The 23,569-nt window shown below is 39.7% G+C and overlaps 1 protein-coding gene across 5 annotated transcripts in view; it reads left to right on the forward strand.

Moving 5' to 3' along the window:
* tbc1d22a (TBC1 domain family, member 22a) overlaps positions 1-23,569 on the forward strand; it is a 166,749-nt gene that overhangs the window by 64,172 nt on the left and 79,008 nt on the right. For all 5 annotated transcript variants that reach the window (XM_047389884.1, XM_047389883.1, XM_047389886.1 and 2 more), the window contains one exon: positions 21,962-22,068. In XM_047389884.1, coding sequence (XP_047245840.1) covers positions 21,962-22,068 — 107 coding nt within the window. The remainder of the gene's footprint in view (positions 1-21,961; positions 22,069-23,569) is intronic.

A 23,569-nucleotide genomic window follows, 5' to 3' on the forward strand; every position in this document is an offset into this window, starting at 1 on the left:
CTGATTCTAATTTCGAATGAGGATTTTACATACAGCCAGATGGTTCATTAAAATATTTTTCAGAATGATTTCAATCCATTAAAACACTAATAATAAAACTTATTTCTCGTTCTACTAAAGGCTTCACATTTCTTGACAAATTAAATTTGATAATAAACCCAGTAAACAAATAATCGCAGACAGTAGACACTGACACTGTTTGTAGCTGCTAAACGTCATTTTATGGCATTAAAGCCCGATTTCCTTAATTTTGGCTTATGGGTGATTGGTCGATACTATCATTTGAAACCGATCTTAACCACTGATTTTTATCTACCTCCGTAAAGGTCTGAATATCACCCACTGTCCTCTTTTCCTCTGTCGTGAGCGAGGGCTGACTGACAGACCCGCCCACCATGTCATGTCGGCAAGTGCACGGTTCACAACTGTTGACAACATAAGATTGGAACTTTGAAGGTGTGTTGTGACCTGACAGTGTCAGTTATGAAGAAAATCTGTATCGGCCGAAATTAGAATCGGCAGGTCAGGCTTTTCAAAGATTGGTAGATCGGCCAAAAAACTGCAATTGGTGCACCCCTCATAGAAATTTTTGATTTCCAGTTGATAGTTTTTAACTTTTTGAATGTAATAAGCTTTGTTTTGCTTCAAATATAAGCCTATGCAAATGTCTAAAATCTAAATTTAAGTATAGTTTATAAGATGACTTGAAATATTTTTGCTTTGTGTCTGGAATGATGTACTAGTCGTGCTAATAAACAGAGATGCACTTCAGTGCTTGGGAAGAAGAGTGGACAAGGGCAGCAATGTGAAACAGAGCAGACATGGCAATGTCAAGGAAAGATTACAGCCTGAGAGTGAGAGCTTAACAGCATGAGTGTACATCACACACTGTGTGTTGAAGGTACTCAGTCTTTCATGACTACGTGTAGTCCGAACACAAGGCCTCACCCAAACGTGTCACTAAAGGTACTTTTTGGCCAGATTTGAAGATCTTTTCCACTTATTCACATTTTTCACTGAGTCATATGACTGAACTGTCAAAGCAAGGTGAAAACAGTGGCATGTTGAGAAGCATAAAATGTGTCAGAGAAAAGCAATATGACAGTTTAGATGGAATAAATTCAATGTTTTAGTAATTTATTGCTTCCTCCCTTGCTAACAGGAACATTTGCGTCAAGATTTAAACCACACTTATTGTCTTAGCATTTTGTTTCCACAGACACTTTTTTTTCGTAATCTTTTAAAGTGGCCTCGAACGATAGAGAAGTGGCATCGAGAACTAATGCAGTTTACCATAAGCCATGTAGGAGATGAGACCAAAGTTGAACATTTCGGCTTTCATGCATAGCGCTAAAAACAAGAATGTCTGGCTTCTTTGAAACAAATATATAAAGAGGTTAGTATGAATGACTCTTCATAATTCATTACTGGGCACAAAGTAATAATTGTTTAGTATAAGCAATTCTGATTGTTGAATGGTGGATTACTCGGTTCCCCTGCAAGCAGTAAAACAGAGCAGGGGTACAGTTAGTCGTTGTCAGTAAAAGGTCACACAGATTTACATCTTACTGAGAGAGATTGAGCTACAAATCGGTTAAGCACTGAGCCAAAGTGTCTTTGGAAATTGAGATGACAGCAGCTTACTGACCCTCTCCACGTCAGTAGAAAACAGCAGAGTTTCTCTTTTAAACTCTTCATCAAAAGCAAGTAATCCATTGAAATTGTTGAATAGGTTTAGAAGAAGCCACTATCAGTAGAGCTAGTTTACTTTGTAGAGTTACAATTAAGCCCTTAGCTTGTTGGCCTGTGCTTAACCCGCTGGGAACATCATTTCCGGATGTGTGTGCCATTTTAGACATTACCTCTGTGTTGTTTACTCTGGTTTTGACACTTTTTTTATATTTAAAATCGTGTCTTTCTGCTGCTGTTTGTTCAAATTCGTCCCAAACTAATATATAAAAGGAATGAGACAAAAGTTGACATACAGTACAGACCAAAAGTTTGGACACACCTTCTCATTCAAAGAGTTTTCTTTATTTTTATGACTATGAATATTGTAGCTTCACACTGAAGGCATCAAAACAATGAATGAACACATGTGGAATTATATACTGAACAAAAAAGTGTGAAATAACTGAAAATATGTCTTATATTCTAGGTTCTTCAAAGTAGCCACCTTTGCTTTGATTACTGCTCTGCACACTCTTGGCATTCTGTTGATGAGCTTCAAGAGGTAGTCACCTGAAATGGTTTTCACTTCACAGGTGTGCCCTGTCAGGTTTAAGAAGTGGGATTTCAAGCCTTATAAATGGGGTTGGGACCATCAGTTGTGTTGTGCAGGAGGTGGATACAGTACACAGCTGATAGTCCTACTGAATAGACTATTAGAATTTGTATTATGGCAAGAAAAAAGCAGCTAAGTAAAGAAAAAGGAGTGGCCATCATTACTTTAAGAAATGAAGGTCAGTCAGTCTGAACAATTGGGAAAACTTTGAAAGTGTCCCCAAGTGCAGTCGCAAAAACCATCAAGCGCTACAAAGAAACTGGCTCACATGAGGACCGCCCCAGGAAAGAAAGACCAAGAGTCACCTCTGCTGCGGACAATAAGTTCATCCGAGTCACCAGCCTCAGAAATGGCAGGTTAACAGCAGCTCAGATTAGAAAACAGGTCAGTGCCACACAGAGTTCTAGCAGCAGACACATCTCTAGAAAAACTGTTAAGAGGAGACTGTGTGAATCAGGCCTTCATGGTAAAATAGCTGCTAGGAAACCACTGCTGAGGACAGGCAACAAGCAGAAGAGACTTGTTTGGGCTAAAGAACACAAGGAATGGACATTAGACCAGTGGAAATCTGTGCTTTGGTCTGATGAGTCCAAGTTTGAGATATTTGGTTCCAACCACCGTGGTTTTGTACGGCACAGAAGAGGTGAACGGATGGACTCTACATGCCTGGTTCCCACCGTGAAACATGGAGGAGGAGGTGTGATGGTGTGGGGGTGCTTTGCTGGTGACACTGTTGGGGATTTATTCAAAATTGAAGGCATACTGAACCAGCATGGCTACCACAGCATCTTGCAGCGGCATGCCATTCCATCCGGTTTGCGTTTAGTTGGACCATCATTTATTTTCAACAGGACAATGACCCCAAACACACCTCCAGGCTGTGTAAGGGCTATTTGACCAAGAAGGAGAGCGATGGGGTGCTGCTCCAGATGACCTGGCCTCCACAGTCACCGGACCTGAACCCAATCGAGATGGTTTGGGGTGAGCTGAACCGCAGAGTGAAGGCAAAAGGGCCAACAAGTGCTAAGCATCTCTGGGAACTCCTTCAAGACTGTTGGAAAACCATTTCAGGTGACTACCTCTTGAAGCTCATCAACAGAATGCCAAGAGTGTGCGGAGCAGTAATCAAAGCAAAAGGTGGCTACTTTGAAGAACCTAGAATATAAGACATATTTTCAGTTATTTCACACCTTTTTGTTCAGTATATAATTCCACATGTGTTAATTCATTGTTTTGATGCCTTCAGTGTGAAGTTACAATATTCATAGTCATGAAATTAAAGACAAATCTTTGAATGCGAAGGTGTGTCCAAACGTTTGGTCTGTACTGTATATGTCTCTCAATGGTTCATCAACAGCAAATTTCTAAATGGTAGATGAGTTTTTAAACCTACTGGTACTGTTTAACAATTTAGCAAGCTTCTCTTATGTCAAATGACAAATTGATCTCCAGAGTCTGTTGCTTCATCTTTTGCGAACCATTAGCCAACAAGAAAATGTATCTTATTAAGGCCAGGGTGGGCCATGACAGGGCAAGAGGTAGGTCCAGTCCCCTTTTTAATTTGCTGAAGGTATTGATTGACCAGAGGATTGATCATGTAATATGCATGGCATTATCTTAGTATGGATCTACTCTGAAGAATGATGAGAACAAAGAAGCAGCTTGAAGGAGACAGGCGAATGTGAAACGAGGGTTAGAAAATAACAGTGGAAAGAGAAGCAAAGTTGGAGATAATAGCACCAGTCTGAACTCCTTAAGAGGAAGGAGTCAGAGCTTGGAGAATGACAGAGAGGGGCAAAGCTTGAAACAAGACTTTTACAGAAAGGGGGATTCAGATGGTGCCCCCATGCTGTCAGGAAGCAGCCAAGTCAGACGCTACTTTCTCCCATCAGTGCGGAGAGAAACAGCTTGTGCTTCTATCACAATCTTCTGCATTTAAAATGCTCTTGTCACAGCAGAGAGAAAGTGCAATAGCTTTTAGGTTGCCTGAATTTTATTAAGTTTTCAGCAATTAGCTCTGTACCAAATATAGTTGAGCAGTGTATGAAAGATTACATTTTATCATGCAGACTTTGCCAAGTGAGCAGCTTCATTTGTGATTAATGAATATCAGAGTTACAGCATGTTCAGAACATGGGGTGTCAGAGAATTGTGATACTCAACTCTGTGAAAACGCTTTTTAGTCACTGTAGACGTATAAATTACAGGTAGATAATTAAAAAAATAATAATATTCTTAAAAAGCTTTTTGTTTCTCCTTCTAGAAAGTGAAACTTGGGATTATGGCGTACAGATAGTGAAAACCTCAGAAAATTTGAATACTTTGAAAAAGTAAATATTGGAAACTCATGGTGTCACAGCCTAATCAGCTAATTAACTCAAAACACCTGCAAATGTTTCCTTACCCTCTAAATAGTATCTCAGTCTGGGTCATAGGCTACACAATCATGGGTAAGACTGCTGATTTTACTGATAATGGGGAGACTGTCATTGACACTCTACAAGGCGAGTAAGCCACCAAAGGTCATTGCGAAAGAAGCTGGTTGTTCAAAGGGTGCTGTTTCCAAGCATATTAATAGAACGTTGAGTGGAAGGAAAAGCATAATCGGAAAAAATTAACCTCCAGCTTGGATAACCACAGGCTTGAGAGGATTGTCAAGCAAAATGTATTCAAATATTTGGGTGAGCTTCACAAGGAGTGGTCTGAGGCACTTAAAGACCTACTATGCATTGACGAAGCCTACACGTGGGCTATAAATGTTGCATTCCTCATGTCTAGCCACTCGTGAACCAGAGACGGTATCAGAGATGTCTTGCCTTGGCTAAGGAGAAAAAGAACTGGACTGTTGCTCAGTGGTCTTAGATCTTCTTTTCAGATAAAAGTAAAGTATGCATTTCATTTGAAAGTCAGGGTCCCAGAGTCTGGAGGAAGGGTGGAGAGGCACAGAATCCACGTTACTTGAAGTCCAGTGTGAAATTTCTACAGTCAGTGATAATTTGCACTGCTGGTTATGGTCCAGTGTGTTTTCTAAGGTCCGCACTAAACCCAGCTATTTACCAGGAAATGTTGGAACACTTCATGCTTCCTTCTCTTGATTAGCTTTATGGAGATGCTGATTTATTTTCCAGCAGGACTTTGGTACCTTCCCAACTGCCAAAGGTACCAAACGCTGGTTTAATGGCTGTGGTGTTACTGTGCTGTATTGGCCAGCATACTGACCTGACCCCCGTAGATACTCTATTGGGTATAGTCAAGAGGAAGAGGAGAGACACCAGATCCAACAATCCAGATCACCTGAAAGTTGCTATATTAAAGCTACCTGGGCTTTTAGTACACCACAACAGAACACACTGACACAGTAATTCATGCAAAAGGAGGACCAACCAAGTATTGAGTGCATAGAAATGAACTTACTTTGTGAGTCCTGACATTTGTTTAAAATGTAATTTTTTATTGATTTTATGTAATTTTCTGGGAATTTTGTGCTTTCATTATGCCACAACCATCTATATAGTTTCACTTTTGAAATGAGTGACAAAAAAAGTTTAAATTTTTCAACATAGCTCCAATTAACATTTGATTTCATTCCATTTGTAGTCATTCAGATCCAGTTATATAGTCTAAATTAATCTATAAAATAAAGTGCCAGCTAATTTAGTTGATCATCTAATACCAATTGTTTAAGAAAAGTAATCCATATAAAGAAGCCCATCTGATTACATTGTCATGTAGCTGAGCTAATCCATCATCCTGAACAAGCATGTAGCGACAGTGGAAAAGTACAACTCCTTTTTAAATTGAAGAAGGCTCACCTTGTGCTTCACCCAGCTAGGGGTTGTAAGGACAGGAAGGAAATAGATAAATGAAGAAAAAAGCAGTGAACCAGGGGTACCTACTATGAGACAGAAAAACAAATGGTTATGAATAATTAATGACAACAATAGCCCCATCACTTGGCCAGGGTTACTTTCTATGAAAAAGAAAGACTATATAAAATGAATTGTACAGAAATCACTCTGTCAGTTGCTTCATCTAGAAAAGGACACATCAAATACAATGGCTTTATCTAGAGACACGGCAAATCCAAGAAACACTGAGCCAGGAGTACTTTCTATAAAAAAAAGAGAACCCAGAGGTAAAAACAGCACTGTTGATTGATCCACTCAGGAAAGAGACCCATCCAAACAGAGTAGCACTGTACATTTCTACAGTAATTGCTTTATCCAGGAAAGAAGCATAGTTATACAAGGGCACACTAAACAGTCAAAAGTTTGGACATACCTCCCATTCAATTACCTGTCCGTATGTTTATTACTTTCCACATTGTAGAAAGTAATACAAATGAAATGTAATGCTTTTTCAGCAGTGTTTAAAAATGACAAACCATTGAATGGGAACGTGTGTCCAGATTTTTGATTGGTAGTGCACTTCCTGTGGGAAAGAAAAGTAAGAAAGTCTAGAAGCACTGAGCCAGGTGTACTTTGGAAAGATAAAACTGAGTTAATGTCATGTTAATGACAGCAGTAATTGTTAATAATGCAAAGATGGAGATAGGGAGAAAATGTCAAACTGAGGAAAAGTGGCCAGTATATTCTGCAGCATAACACACCAAATTTACACAAGGACTTTTATGGGTCCCTGATAATAAAGAATTGCAGTATATATATTAACAAATGTACAAACTAGTATTTTTAATTCTATCTTGTAGAGCTCTGTTGTTTTTTTATTCTGAAAGGGAAATATGGATGTCCTACAGTTGGTCCTGCTGGAAAGATGGTCAATACCCATTAAAAGCATAAAAGCAACTTTTGTTAAAGCATTCAATCAGTTTATGAATATCCTCTACAAATGCTGATATATATATATTTTTAAAATTCTATTTTCTGTTTTATAACTGGATGTCCATTGTTGAAAAATGTGTTTACAGCATTGTGAACTAAACCTGCCCTTCCCATGTAATGTCTTGTAAAAGCGGCCATCCTTGGTATAAAGATGGGGGTAGGTTAGGAGTGTTCTCAATATATTTTGAATTGGCATTAGGGATTACTAAGGAAATGGCTTTGAAAAGACAGCAGGTCAACAGCAGGGAAAGCGTCAGATAAGATGTCTAAGAAGCCTGACTCATCCAAAAATCTGAAATGATGTGTTGCTGTGATTGTGGGAAAGGCGGTTCAGACTGAGGAAGCAGCCCACCTTTGTGGGACTTTTTATATCTCTAGACACAAGCTTTTTGTTTTAGTAGCTCAAGAAGACACTTAAAGCTTTCAAGAAACACCACAAACTGTTGCTTTCTTCCACAATATGTTCCTTATCACTTACTTAAGCATAGCAACCCATGTCTGCCAAATGCATATTTGTGAATTATGCAAGCAATGTTTTAGTCAGCTTTATGTCGCAAGCATTTTTTCCTTTGACACTTTTTGTTTTAAAAAAAAAAGCATTAGTCCCCTCAGCACAGCTACAAAATAGGTTGTGCAGTTTGCATAAATTTCATCTAAAACAGTTGGTTGAAATGTAGGTGGTGCCAGAAATGTGATGGCAGACTATTCAAAATGTTAGAACATTATTGTGCATCACGCTGTTGTGCCAACAGGCTACAGCATTTGCCAGATCACTAAAATCAATCAGCGTGCTCTCTTTGTTGGATTTCGCATGGTGTCATTGGCAGAAAATAGGTTGGTATAAATAGTAAGTAAGCTAAACAGGCTATTCATGTAGGACATTCAAACAAGGAACATTATTATAGAAGACTACACTTCGTGTAGTCCTTTATAACAGAGACAGTTCAGCAGGAAATCTGTTTTAAATGGTAATATGTTACAAATATGTGTACACACTGAGCTGATACGCTTGGACTCTGTGGTATTTGTGTATGTGTAATGTTGCAGACAGACTGGCTAGGAAGGTGGAGCACCCAGGGACAAAAGCAAGGGAGATGGAAACATGCTGTCAGTCAGCTGTGATGAAATGCCTGCAGGGTTGTAACACTACACACAAACAGAGGGCACGGACTCATGAGGCGAGCTGCCACGAATGCAAACACACAGAGAATGGACAGATGGTGATGTCTTATATATGGACTTCTGCCCTGTCTGGATAAATTGGGTAAAAGTGGACTTCATTTTTTTTTCAGGTGGAATGATGTGCACTATAATGTTCTGCAGAGCAGCCTTTACATTGATTTAACGTGTGAAGTAGCCAGAACAACTTGTATTAGAACACTTATGTCCTCTCTGGATTGCAACCATGGGTTTAAAGAGCAGATATTAGCTGTAATGAAAGCCAAAGTCACAAAGTGTTAGTCCAACATTAGCATTTCCGAATGTAAAATTACATCATATAATCTAGGGTGGCAAAAAAGATTGGGGGATGAAAATTGTAATGGTTGAAGTAAATATAAAAATCGTGGAAGATTATTTATTTTGGTTGAACAAATGTGACTCACTAAAGTGACATTTAAAGGGGCCATTTTTATGGGCTTTGTTTGACAGATTTTAAGCAGATAAAAAAATATTTCCTTTAAGGAGACATTTGTTTCTTGTTATTCTGATTCAGTATATAAAAACTGCTCTTCAGACGGGTCCAAAAACTGTTTAAAACCTGTTAAGCAAGCAAACTGGACAAGTAACCACACCCATTGTTAGGAAGTATGGAAATTTAAGCCAAAAAATAAAACGCCTTCAGCATAAAATGAAGCCTGATGCTCAGTTTGCCCTTGACAAATGCACTAATTGTGCCTACAGCGTGAGGTTTGATAACCTGATCAATTAACAGCAGGCTAGGGAGATAGAAAACAAAGCCCCTGTCATGTCCTTTAAGATTGAAAGGTTTTGATTTTTAAATTGTATTGCCAGCTGAGGCAACAGGGATCGAGATTAGTACTTAACTGATGAAATAACATTTAACTAAATTTTTTGAACACAGCAACAATAGCTCCTTTCAATATTGCCAAAGGCTTTTTCCTGCATCGAGAGAGAGAATGTATTGAGGTATGTTTTTGATTGTTCAGAGGAGTAGGAAGAAGTAGTGACTGCTTTCAAGAAATATGTATTTGAAGTAATATCTTCAAATTCCCCACACAGAATTTTCAATTATTTCTGCCATTTCCACTTAGCTCTTCTCTCCGGGTTATTTTGTAGCCATCTATATGTTGGTATTTCTATAGATCAAGATTTTTTCCTTTGAATGGATCTTTGCCAGTCAGTGGTTAACTCAGATTGGCTTTTTTCTCACTCCATGGTCCGGCCTCTGTTGGTCAAGTCCTCTGTTCTGAGTCTTCTTCTGATTAACGTCTGTTATTAGCTCTAATGAGCTGCTTAGTAATAGCCCAAGCTCAGCTGCTGACATGCAGCAGGAACACTGTCTTTTCTGCTTTGTTCCTTATCAGCTTTTTCTTTCTCTAATTCCTCTTACTTCAATCACTGGGCTAGATTATCGACGTAGTGTGGGCATTATTCTCCCCGAGACAGTAAGAGATTTGTTCTTCAATTTTCTCTGTCCGTGTCTCTCTTTGTCTCTCTTTTGGCTTGAGAAATGCCCCAGTATCCACTCCTCTATTTGGTTTAGAACACAATCACCATGTTTCTGGGGTAAGTAATAGCTTTGGAGTTGCAGAAATTAAATCAGCCCTGTGGTTGTGGCCCTGTGTGTCTACCTCCCTCCAGCTTTTAGTGTATAAACTTTTCGTGTCTCTGAAATATGTTCCTTTACATTTGATGTCTGCCACGTTGCATTTACTTTCTGCCTTCATCACCTTAAAGAGGTAACACCCCACATTTATCTATAATTTGAACAGTGGAAAGTCATTATAAGACATGATAGAAATATTTCATTTTTATTTGGTATTTCAAAGAAGGTTGTTCTCATCTCCCTCACAGAAATGGTTCTTCACTCTGCGTCTATCTCGGACATTATATTTCATGGTTGAGTTGATTCTGTTTGAACGTTGCTCTGCTCCATCTATAAATAATGATTCACAAATGTTTGACAATAGTGTAAATTTAACAGTTTTTTTAGTTTATCTTACCTTTTTGATGACTTATTTAGCTGAAACCGCCTCAAACAAATTGATTGTAACAAGACTATGCCTTATTATGGTTTTTGAACATTGGTACACTTTAAGGCAGGGTGTCAAACTCCAGTCCTCGAGGGCCGGTGTCCTGCAACGTTTATGTGTCCCTGGTACAGTATATCTGAATCAAATGGCTGGATAATCTCCTCAGTATTCAGTTAGGTTCTCCAGAGTCCTGCTAATAACCTAAATATTTGATTCAGATGTGCTGAAGCAGGGACACATCTAAAAGTTGCAGGACAGCTGGCCTCAAGGACTGGAGTTTGACTCCTCTGCTTTAAGGCATTTGTAGAATATGAAGTTGGACATAATAATGTTTGCATAAATAATCAACAACCTGTCATCAGTCAATCCCAGAGTCTTTATCTGCCAACTATTCGTTTGTTTCCATAGTGCTGTCTTCTTTGCTGCTGTCAATCAACTTTGTCCATCACTATCACCTTGTGGTCGAAGCTATGCATTACAGCCATAAAGTTGAATCACAATTCATCTTCAAGTAGTGCTCAAAAAGGTCCTGTCTGTTGGGCCCAGGTGTCCAGTGCAAAATTGTGCAAAATGGCTCACACACTTTCTAAGGTATACTCAGCAGGGTTCCTAAAGCGAGTCTAAGCCTGAGCCATCTCCCCTATCAGTAGCCATATGTAGAGCCGCACTGTGGCATATCCCCTATTTTCCTAGTTCTGAAAAGTCCTGTTGGCCCAAATCGTCCACGTAGAGAGTACCTGCATTTTATTTTATTGGGTTTGTGGAGTTCTTTTTAGTAATCAAGAATGGGATAAAAAAAAAAAAATGGTAGCTGGTCCCTGTCACACTATTACAAAAATGCAAAATGCTGTCAAAAGAATATGTTGAATTCCTCATCAGACCATACTGTTCCAGGATTAGCATCTCAATAGGATTTTGTGGAAAAGACATGAGACCAAGTGGTAATGGTCTTGCAATCATTGTTCTCATTGCTTGACAATGGGATATATAAGGCTTAAAATCAATGGCTGTGCTTTCATCTGCATCCGGCCTGATCTCATTATGTATTACTAAAGATTCTCACATCACTCAAGATAAAAGCAATGGAGCCCTTAAATGATCCCAAGAAATAGTTCTGTCAAAAAATGATTTATCCTCTATGAATAATCGCAGAGGTTATTTAATATTTTTAGATTAACTTAATTACTTGACTATAAAAAGCCATAAATTGAAGCTCTCTGCGGCAAGAAGCTTCAGATCTCCGCAAGTGTCTATTTTTCGTGTCAGCCACGTGATCAGGGTTGGGGCGGTTGGGGGGGATGGAAATAGTTTTATTATTCTGTCACCAGCAAGACGTGTTCTGCGTGACCTGATGCAATTGGAGGCAATCGAAACGCTCATCTCACCTCGCCACCTCCCAGTCGGTGTGTGGTGTTTCAGATTGCATCAGGACCATGTGCGCAGACATGCAGTCACATATGAAAACAGAATTACGATTTAATGTGCACCGGCGCAGACAATGCGGAACGTTTCTAAAACAAATGCACTGCGTGTTCCTTCTTCATGTCTGCCACCTGCATGTGTTAATGTGTCTGGTGGCGCTAATAATGCCTTGCTTATTACCATTCCCCTAATGCTTTATCTCTTTAACTAAGACTGCAGATTATATACACTAACGGTTTAATGGGCTGATCCTTCAATTACATCTTAGGAAACTTTCCCTCAGTTTCCAAATGTGTCGTGCATTAAGCAGAAAGAATTGACCTTTTGTAAAACATTTTCTTCCTTAAATGCAGCCTGTACCTTTTTATAGAAAGGTGATATAAGTCTTTAGCTAAAACATGTTTGAACTTCTTGAACACAAGAGATTGTATGTATGACAAATTCCCTGTTTATGTCTGCCTTTCACAAGGATCATGGCATTATGTCCATGAGCTAAAATAAGAACTATAAAGCAGTCGTCAAGTGCTTGGTTTAATAAATGTTTTTAAAGCATTAATTGCATTTGGTGCATTTGGTGATAAAAAGCACATGATCACAAGAGCAGAACAGTGCATGACAAACTTCTTCACTAAGTGCACCTGGACTACAGCCAGCATTCCTGTACAGTTCACAAATAATATCTAAGAAAATAAAAGCAGCAGGAAAAAAATCTGCTATGAACATCAGCTGTACTGATGCTTGGGCCCGTTTGCACGTATTTGTTCTCCTTGTGTGAAAAAGAGCAATGAAAACCTCAAAAATGAATTAGGAAATGCAGAACAGTTTTCTTTAATTACAATGAACTGCTAAGGCAAATGGACACAAGATGTAAAATGGGTTATTTTTCAAGTATTGTTTAAGAAATCTAAAAATTTAACTCTCACATGAATTTCACATAAGTAGTTCATGAGTAGTTCATGTCATTGTGGAACAAAAAAATACTTGTTTCTGAATTTTTTACTTTACTTTAGGAATGAAATTAAAACTTTTCTTCCTGGATTGAGTCATGCACTGAATACTCTGTTTTTAAAGCAGTTTTATTAACATCTTAATAAGAATGTCTCAATGTCAACATATTAGTCATTACTATTTAATAAGTAATTAAGTATAATAATAATAATCCAGCTTTTTTTTAACACAATTTAAGCTTTTCACATAAGAGTTTTCAGGTGCTCCCATTGTTAGTCCATGTAGGAATTTGTACCATTCCCATAATTTGGTTTTATGTCCATGTTCAGTGCCAACATAGATACAAAGCTGTCATTTTTGCATTTCTTGTTTGATTTTTTTTTTTTGGAAAGGAAAACTGACATTTTTAATAACTCTAGTGTGCACGTGACTTATGTTACGTGGGTTTAAACATGTGGAAATAAAGGGATTTTGAGGTATCCCATGCCTTGTATTCAAAGAGTGTAAGAAGCATTTTATGCACTCCAATTCTCAGTGGAGGACATTGTTTGGCTGCAATGTGCCCGCTTTCGCCGTTTCTATAAGGTGGAGCTTCTAATTTTGGAGCTTACTCTGTCGCACAGTGGTTTTCTAGAAGTGCTAAAACCTTTTCATTTCCATAAATAACGAAGTCTGTATCCTTACTTCTAAAGCTGGTGCAGAAATGGTGCCCAAATTACCACCTTATTACTTCCAGACTTGTAAAATCAGGCACCAGGAATGCTTTACTTAAGAGTATTTCCAAGAATTCTTTTCCATTTCAGCAACTAACTACCATTGTTTCAGAGATTAATTATGATTTTGTATATAAACACCCAACAGTCCAAATATCTGTGATATAACTGACAAGCTATCGCTCTTTATTCCTCTATTTAGAAAACCTAGTGACACAAACCTGACTTTGCCCCTATTGGCGAAAAATAGCTTTAGGATTGCTGTCCTTTTTCCGAGCTTTTTCAGCGGTTATCAATTACAAGACCCACCAGGAACAATTCTGTTGCTGCAGCTATGATTTGTAATATTGATCACTCTCTTTCTTCTTTCTGTGTAACCAGTCTGGAAATAGACTGCTGTGAGGGGGGAAAACACTTGTTTTAAAAAATAAAAATAAAATAAAAATAATCCCAGCAGTTGTTGCATCTCTCTCTGCCATTGCCATGGTTACACAAAGTAGATGTCACCAGCTGTGCACATGTTGACTCACTCTTCCATCGTCGTCTGTGTTGTACAAATTAGCTTGCATGAGGGCTTGTGATGGGAGAGTTTGAACAATGTCTAAAGACATAATACGGTGCTGCAGACTTGTTTGAAACTAGACTTTAAGCTGTCTCATGTTACCTTGGGGCTTGTGGGTCATTTTGTGTCTGCTCATGTGCTAATACAGTATTAATAACTATATTCCATTCGATGTCAAGGAGTTACGTTATCTAACAAACAGCTTTGGGACATGCTGGATGATGTATGGAAACACTGCTTATAGAGTAGATAGTAGGGGATTGGAACATTGCTGGCATTATGAGTTTTCTTTTTTTTTTTTTTTTTTCTTTTTTTTATTAAGCAGCTTGAAGTGCTTCTTATCATTGGTAAGGCTGAAGGTCAATGTTTTCATTGAACACTGAAAGCATGGCTTCTAAGGGGACAAGGTTTCTTCAAAGCACTATTAAATAAAGACATTGGATGATTTGTGTACCTGCATTTTGACTAAAGTAGGCAGCCTTCAGTTGGCAGTTTCTAGTTAGGTTATAGCTGGCCTGGTTAAGAGCTCTATTTCCCACAGCCACTGCAGTGTGCTGTGTGATTATGCCACATTAAATATCTCTTTCGTCTTTTCAAGCTCATTCTGGTGCATTCTAAATTTCCTACAGAGGACCACTGAGTTGTGCGAGGCAGCTGTTCTGCTGGACCCCATTCTGCTCTCATCTCTCGCATTACCTATGCAAAGATGAGCCTCTCTCTTAACTGCCTCTGACTGTTTATACATCGTCAATAGAACCAGCTATGTCTAGTCCCTACGTGACCTTTAATAGTTGAAGCCGGCATCGAGGAACCATGGGAGGTGTGAAGCAGAACTCGGCAAGGTTGATGAAGAGAGCTGCCCATAAGATTTGTAGGATGTAGGATCTCTCCATTCGTTTAGTTTGTATCTCTTATTTGTACCTATGCATTGCCAATATATCCCTTCCTACTTCCTTTTTTACATTTCCTCCTTTACTTTTTTACAAACAAAAGTATTCTAAAGCAACTTCCTTCTGGTATATATTATTTATGGAGTCATATAACCTATGATTTCCTTCCCATGCACTATGAGTGATTATAAAATCAAAGACTATCACCTGGCTGGTCGTTCACACGGAGCTTCTAAGAAGCATCCAGCTCCAGACACAGTTTTCATGCCCTACCTTGCAGTCCTTTTCATGGTTCCTAAATGTTTTTCTTATAATCTCCAACACCTATAACCAATTGTAATCTTGACACCAAGCCCCAGGAACCTTTGTTTAATTCAAGCTTAAAATAAAAAAAAGCATTGATGAGCCATTAAACTGTATGTTTGTTATCCTGTATGCACTTAGACAGATTTTTTTGAGCTTGTGTCCCAACTGGAAAGAACATCTTGCATGAATTGGAAGGAACCTTAGAAGGGTGTTGGATTGTATTTCTCTAAATCTGTTTTAAGCTGTCGTACATCGGCAATCAGGGAGCTGTTACCTAGCTTGGCGGCACAGAGGTTGACTTCAACCATCCTTAATGCTTCTGGCCTTTTAGATTTCCACAGAGACGACCAACAAATGCCTGTAACGTGACTTAAAGGGTTTTAATAAAGGGGCTAGAGTGTTTATAAGCGGCTTGCCACTAGCATTGGTGGAACATGAGCTTCGATCCAGTGCCTCAAAATTTATGGAATCAAAGAAGGATTTCCTAGTCAAATGATGTACCAGGGCAGGGGAAAGAAAACAATTTTTCAAGTTTTCTTCCACCTCCACCTGTCTATTTTCATATCTTCACACTTTGTGTCACATACTACTATAAATTGGTTCTCATCCTTTGTGATATTTGAATGCGTGTGTTCCCTCGCTGTGTCTCTGTCATCAGCTTTGCCATGTTGACTGTCTTCTTAATTATCCAACAGTATAAATGCCACCTCTCTGGAAAATATTCACCTCTCATTAACGAGGTAACGGTGTTATCAAGCTAATTGTGCCACTGAGAGGAAATCACATTTTGTTGCTGCAGCCTGAACTCAGAGTTTTGAAGTATTACAAATTTCCCTGGGAGCTAACACTCGTCGTCATCTTTTTTAATTTTTAATTTTTTCAAGTGTCAAACCCTCGGCTGTGTCAGTTGGGTGTCATTCTGCCAAGTGAAAAGTAAAGTGTGTCATGTTTGGATTTAGCACCTGAACTTTAAGCCATTAGAATCATTAGATTTAACCAGAATCTGTGCAGTAATTTAAAATGATGACTGCATTATTGCACATTAAGTCTTGTTAAAGCCGATCGGGTACCATCTCTCCTTGGAAGTTGGCAGCTCAGGTTTGCTCCCGATTAATCTGAACCAACAGAAGGTTGTCAGACCGCAGGGTTTTTTTTTTTGGTTTTTTTTATTGCCAGTTGTTGACTTTGCAGTCACACGCTCGGCACACACACTTTATGATTACATCAGGCTAAACTGGCTCGTTCATCATCTTACATCACGTTACCTTGTGGCCTCGTAGTTGTACAAGGGCAGATGGCAACGTTTGGCACGAGTGTGTGTGGCGTGTGTAATCCACGCACGTCTCTGGGTATGTCGGTCTCTGGAGGTGTAACCCAGCTCTGCAAGCCAAGCTGTGCCAAGTACTCACAGCTGGCTGCGACCAAGCAGTTGGTCCCTTTGGACAAGTTGCCCCCTGCGCCAGGACAAACAGGAAATGAGCCCTGGGGCCTGGCAGGAAACTGCCTGCGTGGCCAGTAGGAAGAGAGGTGAGGAAGAGAATGAGGAGAACAGCTTGGCGGGGCAGCCTGGCAACAGGGGAGATGTCAAATGGCTGAAAGGAGGAGACAACATGAGGGGAGAATTTAGCTGTAAAAGACGATTAGTAGAGGAAAATAGAAGAAATAAAGAAGATTCAAATAGGATTGTACACCAGAGTTTAGTAATACAAACAGGGACTTTAAAAGAACTCATGAGGGGCACAGTTGTTGATAGCCTTAAAAATTCCTTTACAGCAAATTAAACTGAAGCATTTCTATGGTTTATGCTTTATTTGGTGTCTTTGAATCCCTGAGTTTCTGTTTCCCCAGGAGACATGTGGCTCAGAGGCCAGATTTCTCTTAGTCACTATTCAAAATGGGAAATACAAGTGAGCATAGAACAACTATCTCATAACTACCACAGGTTTGGGTTGCTATAAGGTTGACAGTATGATGACCTTTATAATGAATACCATAGTTCCTCAATTTCACTGTCATCCATGACACTTTTTTATTGTGGTTATTTTGGTAAATAGTCTTGAGCAAACTGTAGCTGTAGCTTTAAAACAGCTTTGCCTTAATGAGTGATGGATGGCACTTCCCTGGATCCTGTTTAAACCTGGTAACCACATACTTCCTGGCTGATTTAGACAGAAGATCTAAATTATCTTTTTTTTATTGAGGAGGACTCTAAACTGCCATTTTTTGAAAGCTTTAACTGAAAAAGAAGGTGATATCCTAAAAATACTTCGGGTAGGTGTTTAGTCATGTTAAATGATCTGACATCAGTGCTGATTTTGGCAAACTCAGACCACCTTCAGAAGGTTATTCTATGCCAAAGAAAACGTTGAAGCATTTTTTCCTGGCATCTTATTAAATAGACTTTAAACCACAGGAAGGGTTATTACATACATTTTGCTGTGGATTTAAAACTGTAACTTTTTAAAACCTTGGTATACTTTAATACTGGTAACCAGCCCATCCCTCATTAATAGTCAGAGCAATAATTTGTAAAGTTTAAAACAGTTGGAACTGTGCCAAACAAGGCTGGATGAGAACCCAAGTTTATGCATCATGTACAATAGGCAATATGAAACGGAGGTAAAAGAAAAGAGACCCCATCAGAATGCATCGCTGTCTCTAGTCAGTTTTGGTTTTGTGGAAGCTTCCTTTCTGTTGCTTTATGTGCGCATGCAAATGAATTCTTCTTGACTCGACTCAGAAGTCTATGGCTCGTGCCAAACAAGTCCTTATCCTCTCTACCAAGATGAACGTTGGTGTCTACTCTCTCAAGACTTGGCGCTCTGCTTCAGAGGATCCGCAGTGCGTTATTTGGCTGTGGATAATTAGGGAGCCACATCTCACACAGAACTCAAGCTGCAGAAACTCCCTTCCGCTGACATGAAGCTCATTCTGGCCTGAACTGCCAAAAATTCCCCCAGCTCATTTGTTAAGCAATCCCTTGGAGAAGGCGTCCCAGACATGTATTGTCAGCTGGTCTTTAGTGTGAAGGCAGACTACCAGAAATAATCACCAAGAGAATTTCTTGTTGGAGTTTCTGCTGGGAGGCCTGGGTCCTCTGAAAGTAATTAGTTTCTTCTTTTGATGGAGGGTCAGTAGGTAGAATTGTAACCAGGGTTCCTACAGTCTGAAATTATGTGGAATTAGATTACGGTGATTTTCTGGGTGTGGGTAAGTATGAAAAAAGGAAGAGAATAGAAAAACATTTTTTTCAGATTTGATTCCTTTCACATTGTTTAAATTGTGTCCTTCCCTTTTTCGTTGCTTCCTTGCCTTTCCTTTTTTCCGTCTGTCCTTCCATTCTTGTCTCACCTCCTCTCCCTCCTTGAGTCTGCCCTAAAGTCTCCTTTATCTCTTTCCTGTTGTCCCACTTCTTTTTCTTCTGTGTCCTATCTGCCTTGCTCTGTGTCCTTCATTTCTTTCCTTTCCTTTTCTTTTTTTGTGGGATTCCTTCTCTACTTTCCTGTCTTTCCTTCCTGGTGCGGCTTCTTCTCTTTTTACTTTTCATTTTCTTCCTTCCTTGTGCCCTCCTTTGAAATCTTCCTACCACTTTTTCTTGTGCTCTTTCTTCTTTTCTTCCGTGTGATACTCCTTCCTTTCTTTGCTTCCTTGTTTTGTACCTCCCTTCCCTTTTTGTGTCCTTTGTTCTTTCCTTTCTTCCTTACTTGTTTCATCCTGCCCTTCTTTTCTTCCTTGTATCCCTCGTCTCTCCTCTCCTTTCCTTTCTTTCTTCCTTCATTGTTGTTTTTACACAGTTCAAATAAACTTTGGAAGTCTTGGAACCCTGTGTTGAAGAGGATTAAAGTTCACTAAATGGTGCTTACTTTATTTCCTTTATAGTGTTTTTTTTAAACTAAAACAGCCTTATGGAAGTTACTGATATTTCCACCATAAAGCAGTGCTCAGAGAGAGCTATCAGGCAATGAAGCATTGATCCATTTTCATCTGGATATTGCCACCAGGTTCAGTTCATATTATGATCACAGGGGGCAGTGTTGCCCTGTCATTCACCCAGCCTGTCTGGAGCTTAGTCACTTTTGTTCCACTGCCTCTCCTCTAAAGTCCTTCCTCTTGTGTGTCCTTGTTATTGTGATGAGCTGCGCCTAATTCTAGAGCAACCACCGGACACTTGGAAGCCGTCCCTTCTAATCTGCTCGTGAGTCAAGGCCCAGGTTTGGGAATCTGCCCGACAGCGAGGCCGTAGGCACGACAAAGACTGATTTGAGACTCTGGGACTCTCAGGGTCTCCCAAAAGACAGAGCAGTGGCTCTCTCTCACTGCCCTGTTAATCAGCAATGACACCACGCAAATTGCCAGTCAGTCTGTTCGCAATTAATCTTTTCAACTGCAGATTTAATGCTGTCAATGGAGCTCGGGGTTGCTGCGTACCACTGAGAGGCTACATTAATGTAGCATCATTGTGTTCTGGATCACTAAAGAGAGGCTCTTAAATTGAATATTGAGTCTAGGTTGGTCAGATGGAGGCTGCTTTTGTTTCTGTACTGTTAGGACAACTGCTTCAGCAAAAGGTTTAGCTCTAGTTGATTGTCTTTGACTTTTTTCTTGCTGATTTTTCATTCACTTCCCTTTCATTCAAAAGTATGGTTTTTGAGATTACACCTCTGCAATAACAGCAATGTATGTGCGTCCTGCTGAATCACATCTTCTGGCTTTTATTGCCTTCAATTCCTGCGAACAGCACTGACATCACAATGCAGCCTCTGACACATCCGTATGCTGTATTAAAGATCAGGTTGATAGGTGAGCAAAATTTGATTTTTCTGCATCTGGTCTCTCTGATCTTTACCACTTTGATGGAATGAAAAGGGAAATGAGGAAAAGGAAAAACTGGCCTGTGCACATATTCTCTCTTCTTGGACCCATTTCTACATTTCATCGTATTACAATTGCAATACTAAATGTAGTTTATGCTATAGAGCCCTGGAGGGCCCTGTCCAGACCTGGTCAAGACACGTGTCCTGTTTGTAAAGTAGCTCAGCCTTGTGAGGCCACTTTATACCTGGCATTATAATCCTTCCTGAGTGATCAGATCTCAGTTACCGGGGTTACCACACAATGGGCTCTCAGTTGAGCAATTAAAAGGTCAGTTGATGATTCTGGAACGTCACACACGCTTTACGTTTTGGCTGAAATATTTTTTATACGTTCATCTGTGTAGTCTTAATGAAAACAACATAAGAGAGGAAGCAGAAAATAATTAAAGACCAGAGATTTTAACTCATAGCGCTGCAGTAAGTCTTCTAATGAAAAAAATGTTTGGCCTGGTTTATTAGTTTAGGGATGCTGCGCTGTGGCTCAGTAGGAAGAGTAGTCGTCTTGCAATCAGAAGCTTGTGGGTTCGATTCCAGCTTCCTCCTGCCATATGTCAATGTGCCCCTGGGCAAGGCACTAAACCTCAAGTTGCCTACCGATCTGCGTATCGGTGTGTGAATGTGTGAGCGTTAGTGAGTGCGATTGGGTGAATGTGGCTCTAGTGTAAAGCACTTTGAGTGGTCTGCATGACTGGAAAAGCGCTATAGAAGTTCAGTCCATTTACTGCATATTTCACATATATAAAGGTTTTGAATGCCGTTGGAGAGTGAATATTTAGGACAGTCCAGACACAATCTGATCACTCAGTATGCATGTTAATCCTTTAGATCAAAGCATATTTGTGTGGTAGAATGGCCTAGTCAAAGTGTAGACCTAAATAAAATTGAGAATCTGTTGTAAGACTTTAAAATTGCTTTTCGGAAATGCTCTCTGTCAAATAAAAGTTGCATTGAACGCGTGGTTGTAACGTGGGAAAATGTGAAAATGTTCAGGTGCAAACACACACACACACACACCCCTAAAAGGAGGGGCTATTTGTTCACCCTCTACCTGTCTGTCTGATTGAGCATGCTCATTACAACCTTGACAGCATTCCACAAGGGTTGCCAAGGATACCAAGCAGAGCTGCCAGGTCTTGCAATTGTACTCAAGTGTCTGTTTCAGATGCATAAGCTCACCTAACTACATAACTGCCCCTTTTATGCCTGTGCTGTACAACCACACACAAAAAAATAACCCGACTGGCAATTTGTTCTTTTTGTCTCTTGCGCCTGCCCCTCACCAATCTCTGGATCACTGTTAATCAGTCTTGTCCCATCCTCTGTCCGCTGGCTGTCAGAAGGCCGTCAGAGCCCCTGCAGCCCGTCACACACTGCTGCTGTTAATGACATCTGATGACATCCGTCGTTGGAGTCACCCACTGGAGATGACTGTGGACTCGGCTTGCTCGCCACTTTGAAACAGTTTCTTTTGTTCCCGTCGGCGTCGCACTTCGGGATGCGTTTGAACCCAGCTTTGCTCTGTTAATGTGCAGACTGTTTGTCTTCTAGCCCACCTGACTCGACCCTGAAATCCAAATTAAACAACCTATCACTGACTTGAAAAAAAATAAGTACACCTTATTCTCTGACATTTTCAAAATGTTCACATAAGTAACCAGAAAAGGTTGAACTTTTGCTTTTAAAAGCTAGTTATCATTCAGCTTCTCTCTGAACAATAGGTTGATGACAGAACAGCTCCCCCGGTGCCTCAATTCGCTCATTCTTTCTGTCTTTTACACTTTCTGTCTTCTTTTTCTCTTCACTTTACCTTTCACAATGCTTGCTGGCTCTTTTAGCGCCCGTCTGTTCGCTCCTTGCAAAGCTGGTTCCTTACCTTCTGTTGCTGCTCTCATTTTCTCTTCTCCAGAGGAGGAAGTGGAAAACTTTGACGTGTCCAGTCTCCAGGAAGAAGCGCTGAGGAACATTGAGGCTGACAGCTTCTGGTGCATGAGCAAACTGCTGGACGGCATCCAGGTTAGTGTGTGTGCTTGTGTGGATGTCATTAAATGATGAGGCTGCATATGAGATCCCTTTGTTTTAGTTGACTTTAAAGCTTAGATTATTAATAGTGTAAACTACCCAATTATAAAAGAGCTGGGTTATATGGGTAAGATTAGATGTGCCACATGTGGGGTGGTTTTAATGTCTTGCAGAAGAATTAATACCCTCTCAACCTTTAGACATTTTGTTATGTTAGACTTTAATGTATTTTATTGCAATTTAAATAGAACTGTAAGTTGAAGAACAGTAGATTCCATACTGATTTATGTCTGGACTTTGACTAGGCCATTCAAACATGAATATGCTTTGATTTAAACAATTCCATTGTAGCTCGGGCAGTATGTTTAGAGGCATTGCCCTGCTGGTGGGGAACCTACACCCTAGTCTCAATTCTTTTGCAGCCTCCTATTGGCTTTCTTCCAGTATGCCTCACATTCAGCTCCATTCTTCCCAACAACTCATCTAAATGGATTTAAGACAATCAGATGCAAATTTTTAGATTATTTGTGAAAACATTTTAGAACCATGTATCATTTTTCAATATTTCCTACTACTTGGATAATGTACGAAGTTAGTCTTCAGTTTGTTTTTTTAGTGTCCATCTCAAAGTCACTTGTGAGCAGCACCTTGTTAACACTGTCCAGACTGGTGGAAACCCAGAAGGACCTTTTGTGTATACACACTACTCATGCAACAGCTTTTTCTTTTAATGCATTTCAGAAATATGAATTGCTTGGATAGACTGGATTTGGGCTGGAGTGTTTAGAAAGCCTTTGATTGCCTACAGACTGTGGCACCATACTTGATTTTTGTTTCATGATTTCATCCCAAAGCCATTTGGCCACCACCTCCCTCAATCGACCCAGCTCTCAGTGGTCACGGTCGAGCCATCTGTCAATTCCAAACGGGCCCGCCTGAGCTGATGGTTGACTCAGCTGCACCACTGTTACTTAGCACCCTTGATTCTGGCTTTATTTCTGATACGTGTTTGACTTCATCTCCACAGTATCATATCAGATTTGTGAATTTTTATTAATGGTGTCTGGAAGCAGAGCTATTCTAATTACCCCCCCCCACCCCATAAGATCCATGACCCTAATCTAGAGTAAAGAATATTTCATGTAGGCTTTATTAATCAGGCATATTATGTATTTTGTTAAATGAAACTTAGTTAAAAACACCCTGAACTGTGTAAGCTAGAATTGCATGTTTCTTGATTGTTTCTCTTTTTTATGTTGCTGTAATAGATGCATTATATTTGTGTAATGAAAATTTTGCCTAGCCTAGCACTAAAGGTAATTAATAGTGCAGAGAATGTGTTCTGCATAAAATGTGAGCATCCTTAAATAACCGTTAACCAGTTGCTAGGCTATTCATTCAGGAAATTAATCGACGCTGTGCCTTGTTGCCCCCCGAGAGAGCAAGACACAGCGAAAGGAGTGCTTCGATTGCGGTGGAAGTAAGAGAGAAGAAG

Source organism: Girardinichthys multiradiatus, chromosome 17 (genome assembly GCF_021462225.1).
Source record: "Girardinichthys multiradiatus isolate DD_20200921_A chromosome 17, DD_fGirMul_XY1, whole genome shotgun sequence".
Classification (NCBI taxonomy): Eukaryota; Metazoa; Chordata; class Actinopteri; order Cyprinodontiformes; family Goodeidae; genus Girardinichthys; species Girardinichthys multiradiatus.